Below are 12,256 nucleotides of genomic sequence, written 5' to 3'. Positions count from 1 at the left end.
TTCATTCACTTCTGAAACATGCCATTGTTTGAGACAGAGCTGTCAGTAAACACATCATTTAAAAAAAGCTGTATCTATTATTTAATATCAACATGTCACTCTCACAAAATATTGTCAGGCTCTGAATGAGACCCAGTTGGTGCTGTCTTCAGTAAGAGCAGTATTGGGCATACCAACGAGGTAACACACTTTCTTCTGAAGCATATTTTCTTTAAGTATGAACATGATGAAGCCACCAGACAGCCCACCTCCACGCCCCGACCCTGAACGGCGTTCCCCAAATGTGACTTGGCAGTTCTAATCAAATGATTTAGCGCACTAAATCAACCTTTCCCCCTGTAATCAGATTAAGCGAGTGCACTGTGCAGCATCTCCACAGCATACAGTATACCTTAACCTATTAATATGACCAACCTTGTGTCAGTGATTTCCCCTGCGATGGAAACAGTATCATGTTAATTATCACAACCATCTGGTCTGAGCAGTGAAAAAAAGCTTTCTGTTCCTCTCGCAGATTTGTACCTGTCAATCAAAGACAGCTTCAAACAAGCCACTGGGGCTGAGGAACAGCAGAGAAGAACCTCGCTGCAGTCTCAGAGGATTTAGGAGTGGCGTTAAATTAATCTTCAGCTGGCAATTTGACTCTCCCTCTCTCACTGTGTTGTTGCTCTTACCACAAATCATTATTGATTTTGGTGCTGGGTTCCCTAAATTGGCCAGTATGCTATTTAAGGATGTTATTTTCAAGGATGTGTAAGACAGTTTACTAATTTAAACTTACTTCTTTTTGATTTGGGGATTTTTTTGGATTAATTTGACAGAAAAGTAAAAAAAATAAACCTTTTTTAATTGTCTTATTCTCACATTTATCACTATTTGTCTATCAATACATCCTTCCTGTCATCCTTGGGTCCGTTTTGACCCATTTCTAAATGTTTTTCTGTCAGAATTAAGGTGTGATTTAATCTTGGTGCCACGAAAACAACTTGAATCATTTCATACTTCACTACTTTCATTGAATTATGTTTTATTCATCGTGTTTTATTTAAATATATAGCATCTGGTATTGTAATGTGCTGCCATTAAAATTTGAAATAGTTTCAAAATAGAATCCTGACTAAACTTTGAGATACATAAATCAAAATATGTTCCTCTGATCTTAATTGCAGTCAAAATAATATTTTTATGGTGCATTTTTTACCTCAAAATAGGGTTTCATTCTGCATAAATGGGGTTTATTGACCATACATGATAAGATAAATAAAACATGTGTTAATACGTTGTAATAAAGCTGGCTTAAAAAAGAGTAACACAGATTTGGTGAGGATTTATGACAAAGCTGAGATATGAAATGACTCACTGTCCCATGACATCAATTGTGTTTGGATCCTGAAAAAGTATGTGGAGAAGAAAGAAAAAACTTCAGCCACAGGAGGAGAGGGGGGGTTGGGGGGGTGGGGGGTGCAGGAAGATACAAACCAAGGAGGCTCGCGAGACAGATGCTCTCCTCAAGGTGAACCGCCGCTGACCCGCCTGCCACATAAATTATTCTGTAGTTTCAGACTCCATTCCAAAGTTGTGGAATTGGGTTACAAGATAATTTCACAGGCCACTTGCTTGTCTTCCTTGGCAGTCCAACTGGCTAATTGAAGAGAGTGATTTCCAGTTTGGGCAACTATTCAGAACATGGCAGTCAAAATCTGAATGATTTCAAGCCTCTCCTTTCCTCTCTCTCTCCTGCTTTAAATATTCTGAATATTTTTCTCTGTCCATAGGCAGGCTAATTGTAGGCAATGCTATGATTGACAGTTTATCAAATATTCATGAATAAACAAGGCATTAACAAGCTGTAAATCCACTGAATATATTTGACAGCAAGTGTACAAATGTTTTGGTATAAATATTGAGGTAAGATGCTTTAAGTAACTCCAAATGTGGACACACTACTTTTGCTGCTCAAAATGTGGAATTCCCTACAGTACATAGGCCTACAGAACTCATTCACTCAACAGCATGTTACACTCAAATTGAAATAGCGTTTAAAGACAGCTCAGATATGAATGATCTAGTGTTTCTTGTTTTATGGTGCTTAATTTAATTGTTTTATGTGTGTTTTTGTGTTGTATTCTGCATTTGTGTGTTTTTGGTACGTATTATTATTGTTGAGATTGTGTTTTACTGTATTTTCTGAGTTTTATTGATTAAGGCCCATATAGGGGATTGTAAATTAGCTTATGTTGTAAATCCTGCCGTGTGTTGCATTGGTTTGTATTACATACATTTCCTTAAAAATAATAAATAAACAAAAGTACAAAAAAATGCACCAGTCTTTTATAAACTTGCTGTGTGTGCTATACAAATATTAGATTGTAAATTACTTGTTTCAGTTTTTGGCCAAGAGGTCAAATAACTTGGGTCATGGGATCTCAAGCCAGATCAGAGTGCATTATGGGGGAATGAGTGGCCAGGCTGCAACTGAGCTATTCCTGGAGTATTCAGTCATTAAAGGTTCAGATTAGCTGCTGATAGAACCACATGCTGCATTAAATTATCCCATAAACACCTGCTTTGTCGCATGATTGGTAAAATATTAATGTTAAATTAATCATATTGATGATTTTAAACCTACTAATGAGAGGTGTGAGAAAATGTTTACCCGAGAAAAGGCATCTTAAAATATGATGTTTTTGTTTTTATTGTGACTGCGATGGCTCATGTTGATCCCGGGCTGGAGCTCAGTGTGTCTCCATCTCCGTTTATATTTCCCCCAAAACACGCGCGCTAATTAAGGCCGACGCTAATTAATAGGTGGGAAGTTTAAAGTAATTGTGGATCAAGTGAAGTTCACCGAGCTGCGGCTACGGTACCCGGGGAGGAACAAACCTTATCTTCAAACAAAAGCGCGAAATGCTTTCACCTCCCCAGTCAGTCCGTGCGGATCGCGGCGAAGCGCAGCCTCATCACGGAGCACGGTGCTGAGAAAGAGTGAGAGAGGGAGAGAGCAAGAGAGAGAGAGAGAGCAAAGGAGGGTGTGTATTCGTGTGTGTGTGAGGGAGAGAAAGCCACAGCCAGAGCCAGAGAAACGAGAAAGATAAAGGAAAGACAGACGGAACGATAGACTTGTGCGTAAAAAAAGTCCCCCCTTCTTCTTCTTTTTCTTTCTCAATTTACCATCAGACAAAAACCCAAAACCGGCTGCTTGGATGAACCAGAACCTATCGATCTGTCAGTACTACACCTGGATTCACTGACCAGCCGCACAGCAGGCATGTCCCGAAGGAAGCAGAGCAACCCCAGGCAGATCAGACGTAAGTTTATTTGTGTCCTTTATTTCATTTGTTTGAGCCGCTGCTCCGCGTCTCCGAGCTTTCCCAGAGTTTGCGGGGTTGTGTGGTGATAGTGACCGCAGAGGAGCTGATTCAGCAGCCCCTCATGTGTTGCCTGTCACGGTCCAGCTCCGTCCCTCCGCAGATAGGTTTGTGTTTCAAAAAGATGATTTACAATCCAAATCCCACCGTGCTGCCGGAGGAAAAGTTTCCAAGTTGTAGCAAAATCAAGTTAATTTGTTGTCCGTTTGATTGGACTATTGTAGTTTTCATCCAAAATGGTCTATCAGCCACTTTGACTCTTTATTAATCACCATTCTTAATTCCAGGCCTTATTACATCCTGGAAGTGTACCACGTTATTGCTTTAAAAGGCCGATTTGCTTTTGAATTGCATTGCTATGAAATGTTTTATTTGTAGACACACTCGTGTCACACACACTCCATCATGTTGTTTACTTGCACATGGTGTCTTTGCATGAATACGTGTGCACACACTGCTATACAAACTCCACAGTAAAGTCTTTATTGGCTGTAGCTTAGTATGGCAGTCAAAGTGTAGCAAGGTATACAATATTATAATTTCAATTCAACTGAACTCTATAATTGCAACTGAACTTTATAATTGCTCTTAACAGCATGTTTTTATTCTGATTCTGATTTACACATATTTAATATTTTAAATGTAGTTTAAATGAAACTTGGAATTAGGGGGAATATTGTTTTGAATGCTGGGAATATTAATACAGTAAAACATTATGGTGCAAATAAAACAAAAAGTGTGTCACTTTCACATTTCTGAATTATTGTCAACATATTTTATATTTGTATTAAGAACTTTTCATCATTTTATTGATTTTAAAGGGCCTGTAGAGCATCCTTAAATACGTAGTGATTGTTACACACACACACACCCATATACCCAAACACACTCCAGCAGACAGAGTGTGTGTACAGTGTGTGTACAGTGTGTGTGTGTCTGCTGTTACTCCTGTCTGCTGCTGTCCTGTCTAAAAAGCAGACTGGTTACTTTGGGATCCAAATATCAAACCACTTCCACTGATGTGTGTCGCACCCAGGATACTGTGTTTCTGCTTCGAGATATTATGGAGAATTCCGAACTAAGGCAACATTTGTATGTGTGTGTGTGTGTGTATGTGTGTGTGTGTGTGTGTGTGTGTGTGTGGGTGGGTGTGTTTGCATGTGTGTGTGAGGTCACATGCATGAATCCATGAGGGCATGTGCATGTTAGTATACAATATCTGTTTTAATACATTTGTGTGTGAACGATTCTGTGACACAAGACATGTTTGTGTGTGTCGTCGTGTTTTGTTCTAATTACTGTATTATGGTTTCAGTTTTGAAATATTTTTGGGGATAACATTTTTTAAGTTTTTAGGGCAATATGGTTTGGAATTTATAATTTGTTGTTGCCTTTCTGGTAACACAATTAGGATGTATGAGTGTTTTAAATAGTTTTCAACAGTATCTTTTATTTATACATATTCAATTTTAAGATAATCCAATTTAGCATTGTATTTATTAATATTATGTGAAAACGGGTTTATTTTTGATAATTTTTCAGAAAAAAAAATCGTTTTGCACTCATTTCATACAGTTAGCACACTTTGATTGCCATAAACTCTATATGGAAAAATATATTTTTCAGAATCATCCTTTTTTATTAATTATCTTTGAGTTTGTACTTATGTATTTGTTGGCATCCACCACAAACCTGCAACCACTTTAAGTCAACAAAGAAGCACGACGACGTATGACGTGATTGGCCCACTCATCTCTGGACCAATCCCATCGTAGCATCCGAATTTTGTCGTCGAGCAAAAAGAGCGTCTAACGTTTGTGTGGTGCTTCGTGACCTGGCCTTGTGTGAATTAGTATGTCATGTGTAAGATCTTGTTAATATGGAGCCGCTGTGCAGTGGTATAATCAAGCTCTAGTTAGAAACAGAAAAGGTCACTTGGAGCCTAGATCCTCTCTCCTACCCCGGGAACTCTGGGGAAAAAAGGCAGGGGAGGCAGTGCACAGAAAGTCAGGCACAGACAGTCATTCTAAAGGACAAAAAGGTTGTTGGGCGCACTCCCACCCACCCCCCCCTCGCCTCCTGCATACATTGGACTGTTATCTAAAATTGTGATTTATGCAGTATTTTAATATTTTGCTTATTCTTTCCCCTTGGGTGCTCTCTGAGCGGTGATAAAAAGGCGATGCTGAAAGAGCACCATTAATTTGCTCCGATGACTGGGGAGATAAGGCCAGATAATGGGAAAGATAAGCAGGGAGATATACCATCAGAAACCCGATTATTACCATTAAAATTCCAGCCCAGCAATCTGCAGCTGGCTGATAATTCCTTCTCCGTTTCCACCACTTTGGATGATAAGGCAAAAAATAGTCACTCAGTGCTCCTTGATTAGGCTGCCTGGATATCCCGATAATACAGTGATAAATTATGTATTTTCCCCCCTTGTTTTTTTCCCCTGAAACGTTACATCTGATTTTTTTATATAGATATAAATATATATTTCTGACCCCCTTTTCTCTGTAAACCCCCCTCTTCCTTGTTGCTTTTCCAAGAAAGGAAAAAAAAGCCATACACTTTTATTGTAATAAGAGTTAGATAGAAAGAGCAGATAGCGGTTGGAGGTGTTTTGTGTGGGAGCACATATCAATGTTATCAGCTCATCTCGCAGGGCCAGCTGCTAGCTGCTGTTGTTTTTAGCCTTATCACCCCGTGCCAATATGCCAATAAATTGCCCAGATTGTTAGCTGTTCCAAGGCGGGTCAGTAGAATTTGACAGGAATGATGAAAATATCGCTGATGCTCTGCGGATTGCGATTAGCTGCTGTAATATGATGTGTGAATTCCACCAAGCTCCCTCTCTCCTCTCTTCTCACCCTCCCTCCTTCCCCTCCCTCCCTTCAACCCGCCCGCCCCCCCCCCACCTCTTCCCTCGCTGCTGCTGCTGCTGGTGTCCATACCTCTATTCGCACTGAGAGGAGAACATTTTGATGCTTAATAGGAAGGGAAGATATGAACATGGCTGAATTGAAACCAGGCCCCTCAGAGTAATTTTTCTGTAAAATTGCCCCCCAAAGTTCCGCGGCATAAAGGGGAATCTGGATGATGTAGGGAGTGTGCCTCCGCCAGTGTTTATGGGAACATATCGAAGCGGCCCTCTGAGGCCATGTGCGGACGTCTAATGTCAAATGTGCTTATTAAACTGACTTAGTGCTCTCCCCTTTACTGTTGTCTTCTCCGTATGGACCCTCTGAGAATTCATGTTGCTTCCTTTTCTTACTCCACACTGTCCACCCACCATCAGGCAGCGTACTGTAGTGATTATGCTGCTCTGTTACTGTAAGTTTGAACAGCACCCGAGCGGCTAGTGCACAAGTCCCCTGAGCTCAGCACCGTGTCACACTGTCCAAATGACTTGTCCTCTCATGTGATAGAGATCTGTTGCTGCTGCTCCACTGCAGTTACACAAATGTTTAGTTTTGACCCATAATGACCTGTGGTTAAAGCTGGAACAGGCCTAGGGATGCTTTGGTAAATATGACCTGTTTTGTGCATTGTTTTTACATTTGTTATATATCCGATCTTTAGGCCTTTGATGGAAACATTGCTAACTGAGGTTCTTTTATTTGTAATTATAAATTGTGAGAATTGATTAATAGTTAATTCACTTTTTTAGTATCTCAAGCATTGAGATGACCTTCCTTTTTGTATTCATAGCATAATGGAATAAATATATATTTTATATTTTACTGTAAAAACAAAACATCAGCTTGGATCTTTTGAAACTGGACATTTTTCAATATTTTCTGGCATTTATGTAGAAAATGATCAAAAGTTTAATCGTTAAAAATATAAATACTAATTGCAGCCAATTATTTACTGCTCCTGTTTACACTGAGGTACCTTAAATAGAACACAACATACACACAACCCTCGGATTATTATAATTAGCCCCCCTGCGTTTCCCTGCTAGTCAGTTTAGAGTTGAATGACAGCCAAACAGCGTTCTCTGCGAGGAGCTAGAAGTCTGTTTTTTTTATCGTGGAGACCATTTTCTCCCATCTCCGCTCCACAGTTAATCTCTCCAACTCCTTAGCATAAGGCCACTTTATGTAATGTCAGCATACTGTTTACCATATCAGGTGACATTTCTATCTTTGAGGGGCATTTATCAGAGGCAGATTACAGTAGTAAGGGATAAGGGGAGTGTTTACTGAATTGTCTGCCAACATCCTGTATCTGAATTTGTGTGTGTTTGCTTGTGTATACATCGGAGCATGTACACTATGTGCAACGAGCATGTGTCTGTGTTTTTGAGCAGAGGGATCGGAGCTGCTAGATTTATTTTTTCTCTCTCCGGGAACACAACTCCATCTTTTTTTTCTCGTTACTACAACTTAGTGTTCTAATATAGGGAAAAGCGTGCTAATGCTGTGGAAGTCGTAGACGCCGCGCTTCACCCTTGGTCCGTGAACGCTGGCAACTCCGGCAGTCAGAGGTTTTGGGGGTGTAAAATCTAAAAATGTTTGCATGCCAGCCTCGCTGTATATTTAAGGGTTTCTCTTTCATTGGGTGACAATCACGGCTTGTCTCTTGTGTTTCTCTTGTTGATTTCTGTCAGAAGAAGAATGGTTGTTGAATGCCAACTTTCCCTCAAACATCTGTTCCCTGCCAATAACAGCTTGTGCCGTTGCCTCGTCTTAGCTGAAGGATCCCCAATTGCCTCCTCACTTTTGACACCGAACAACAATGCAGATGAATGTTGTCGTCGTCTTGTAATGTATTTTTTTGCCATTGTGTCTACTTGTGGAGAAAGTATTCGCCGCGCTGCTATTACTGCTTATGTCTCTGCAGCTATAGGGAGAGGAATGTATAGCAGTGGCTGCTTCCTTTGTTGCAAACAGAGCTGTGATGTGTGGATGAGCTGGATGGATTGACGGTGTGTGATCCTGTCGCTGCACTGCCTGGACAGCAGTGCGAAATGTGGGCAGGGTTGCAGCAAAGGTGGAGGTCACTTCCTCACGCCGTTTCCTCTTTATCTTCCTCTTTCCTGAATTCCACTGCTATTATTCCAATAACCGCCGCTGCAAGCATTGTGTTTTGATTCTGTCACAACCTGAAACAAAATGTTAATTTTAGCAATTTGTGCTAAACAAAAGCTAAATCTACTGGTGTGCATTTCCTCTTTGATAGTACACTGGAAAAACTGAAATAGATTAAATGTGTTATGTCAACAAATGTTACATATGTTAGTAGTTTTTTGTTATAAGTTGAACCGTATTTTTTTTATTCAGACTTAATAATATTGCTTTCAACTAACCTAATACAGTTATGTGAAATCTGTTGACATAATACGTTTAATTAAAGTCAATGTTTCAGTTTCCTCAGTGTACGCCTCACTCCTTTGACCGTATTCCTCTTTGTTTATTTAGATTTTATATCAATGACGCCCATTGAGCCCCCAGGTAACAATTGACTTTCAGCCTGCTTTAAGTTAATAGCCTTGTCTCTTGCTTGTAGGGATCAATATAGGTATTAATTAATCACCATTATCAAGAGCGGGATCTGGTTCCATTTGTTGTTACATCAGCGAAATATCAATAGAGAAAGTGGACTCCCTGATCGTCATGGCAACTTCATCTCTTAGGTCAAAGAGAGTTTATCTTATCTTGCTGCAGAGAGTGGCAAACTGCTTAGGAATCTAGTTTAGACTCAAAGATCATTGATTTCAGCCTTTTTTCACCCCCACCTCGTTGTTTCAGGGGAGACGGGGTGAAAAACAACAGAGAAAGGCAGCATTCTAATCACAACAGAGATGTAAGATTTAAATATTGATGTCCAAAGGCCATTGCAGCAGAGAGGGCCTCTGGTCTCGCTGTTGTTCAAGTACGTCCTTTTAAGACCCAGACAAAGCTTTGATTATCAGAGGTGTCACCGTGGAGTGCGTCTGTAGGCTGACAGTGAGGGGCTGCAGCCACAGAATGCTAACACGTCTACATCCTGGCATTCTGCAGGCCTCAGCTGCAGTGCATCCTGGTATCACTGTGTGTGGGGCGCAGGATATTATTGAGATGTGGTGATCTGAAACCACTGGCAACATTTTCTTTCATTATGCATCATCTTTAAGCACTTTATTCTTGTAGGTGATTATAGTCGTGCTTATTTTCACTAGTGTCGTTTTTGACCACTTTTCCAAAGATGGTTGGATTTATTTTTCTGGAATCTTTATCTGCAAGGTACAGTAAGTACAGTTGCGACAAATTCCACAGAAAAATAATCTGTTTTTAGCATTAAAAGTAAAACCAAAGAAGTAATATTGGATAATCAAGTAAGTACAAGCTTAAATAAAATACTCAAGTAAATGTACTTGGTCATTTTCAACAATTGACTATACTGTAAGAGAACAAAAAAATGGTAGTTGTATTTTTCTGGCATATTGTGAGTTATCTGAAATTCGGTACATTTTTTACAAAGGCATTGCACTTTCATGTACATGAGCACTGCCTTGAATTGAGGAATTTGACTAATTAGCAGTGCATGTTGTTGTCTAAAGTGGAGTGAGGTCTGGTGTGAGGTGTTTGGGGGCGGGGGCAGGTGCTGCAGAATGCTCCTCAGGGTTGGAGCAAAGAGCAGGGGCAGTGCCTGCTTTTTTTTTTTTTCTTCCTCCTTCTTGCCTCTGGGACACAATTGCCTCATTTAACATTCTCTATTTGGCCCCTGCCAAGAGGGGAAATAGCCAGGGTGAGTAAGAGGGGCCGCCACACATCATGAATTCTTCTTTCATTTAACTTGCACAGTCCCTTTTCACCTTGCTGATGCACATGGATCAGGAACGGAGATATTGCTCAATTAAGGGGATTTCTGAGGTTGCTCCTGAGGTATTGCAGTTATTTTTGTGCCATGCCGAGGTTTTGATGTATCATGGATATGGATATTGAGTTCATCACATCTGTGTGATGCTTTGACATCTCCATAGCCCAGAAGGGAATCAGTTCTGCAACTCGCCTTAGTTAAGAAATAAAGTCTGTCAGTCTCCCATTTCAAGGGATGTAAACAACTTTTATGTCCGTATTAAGATCCTTTTTGTCCATTTCAGTTTAATTAGCCACAGTTCATCAAAAATATTTTCATGGGATTTGTCAAAATAGGGATTTGACTGAATCTTGGACGAGGGAACGGAAGAGACTCCTGGAAATGTGAGTCACGTTTTGCAGCAGGCATTGTCATCATTTTGTCAGCAATATACAGTCAAATCCTGAGCCAAGCCTTGAGTTTGACTTCAACCACATATATTGTTTTAGTAATTAAAGAATTCCATGATTTATTTTCTTAATAGATGATAAAGAAAGGGGCTGAATTGGAGAACACCATTTCCTGTGCTGGCACTCCAGAAAGTGACGCCCTAATAGCTGTTCGGTGTAAATCTCCAGCTTGGCAGGAATTACCGAGGATATATTTTAGGTGGGGGTAACACCATGCACAACTTTGCATTGGGATGAAATGCAGCCGGCTCTATAGTTAAGGGATAGGTGGATTAAGTAACAAGCTTTTCAGTTCAATTTGTACATCAGCATTTTCCGCCCGACGGACGCCACAAAACGCATCGCATCTTAAGGCCTCGGCGGAAAATCACTAATGACAAAGCTTTGTAAACAGATAAACAATTTATGTCAAATATGCTGAAAATATAAAACAAACTTCAAAACATGTTAATACTTTTAAAGAGGCTGTGTTTTTGATTTGCACCATTGCAAAGCTGCTAAAGCTGTTGACAGCACAGCTTACACATCATGTGATCAGAGGCCTATCTGCCTGCCTGTGATTAGCTACGGAGCACCGCTACTGAAATAGCCTTAATAGAGCCTTCTGCACACAAATAGTGATCGATTATTTACTGTAAATCATGCAAATCACATTAGATATTGGACATTGACGAAACGGAGTGACGTGTTGAAAAAGTGCACGTCTCCTGCATCTTATTATTTCAAAGCCGGCTTTTGTGAAGTGACAGAGTAAACATCCGGAGAGAAATGCAGCCGCTATTATTTCAGAATCAGCCAATTTTCTTTCTCTGTGTATTTCAGAGAATGCTTATCTGGTAATTACTAAAAACTGTTGACATTGAGCAAGTGCTGTAGCCAACTAAAATGCCTTTTTGTCTTATGATATCAGATTGGATTTGTATCTGAGGTTCACGCAATCACGCATTCCTGAAAAGCAAAGATAACTGGCTCAAACTCCTTATTTCCACCATGAGTGCAGAATTAAGAGCCTCATTTTGAAAATAAATCCATTCATTCCATCCTCCGTTCATTTCTGTTGGTGATAATATGTTCTTTCCTTCTGGTTCAGACTACAGAGTGAATCTCCAAGACATACATTTGACCATAATCAAGTTTTTTAAGCTTCAGAAACAGGATAACAACTGGGTCAGATGATAAGCCTGGGCAAAACAGGGGAAAAAAGCCTCCTGTGATAGACGAGGAGAAAATCTGATTGATTGATGTCTGCTGGCTCTGCTGCCATCACACGCCGCTTGACAGTTAGTTTGGAATCAGATGATTTCACTCTTCAGATTGGGGTTGAGGGGAAGCTAGGCAAATATGAAGGACACAAAGGTCAATGGCTTCTCTCCTCCTCTCTGTATCTATCTCTGCCTGCAATAGCTTGCTTTGACAAACTGTAATATGTTGCTAAGCTTTGTGGCAGCAGGACACATGGTCATAGTTTGTACTGTAATATCCTATTGCAGTAATCTCACAGGGAATGATTGAAAGTGCTGCAGGAATCTGGTACGAGCAGAGACCCGTTGACATCATCAGCTGCTGTGGACTGGCAGATGTCTCCTGACTTGTTTGAACTGAATTTTCCCATGGGATTGAATAAGTTAA

General features: G+C 40.2%; 1 protein-coding gene across 2 annotated transcripts in view; it reads left to right on the top strand.

The window, feature by feature from the left end:
* Positions 1 to 2,939: 2,939 nt before the first annotated feature.
* zfpm2a (zinc finger protein, FOG family member 2a) overlaps positions 2,940 to 12,256 on the top strand; it is a 123,687-nt gene continuing 114,370 nt past the window's right edge. For both annotated transcript variants that reach the window (XM_034228882.1, XM_034228876.1), the window contains exon 1: positions 2,940 to 3,308. In XM_034228882.1, the coding sequence (XP_034084773.1) occupies positions 3,269 to 3,308 (40 nt within the window). In that variant the 5' untranslated portion in view covers positions 2,940 to 3,268. The remainder of the gene's footprint in view (positions 3,309 to 12,256) is intronic.

The sequence above is a fragment of the Gymnodraco acuticeps genome, unplaced genomic scaffold (assembly GCF_902827175.1).
Source record: "Gymnodraco acuticeps unplaced genomic scaffold, fGymAcu1.1, whole genome shotgun sequence".
NCBI classification, from domain to species: Eukaryota; Metazoa; Chordata; class Actinopteri; order Perciformes; family Bathydraconidae; genus Gymnodraco; species Gymnodraco acuticeps.
The sequence above is the reverse complement of the archived record's forward strand: the minus strand, read 5'-3'. Positions and strand labels throughout refer to the sequence as shown.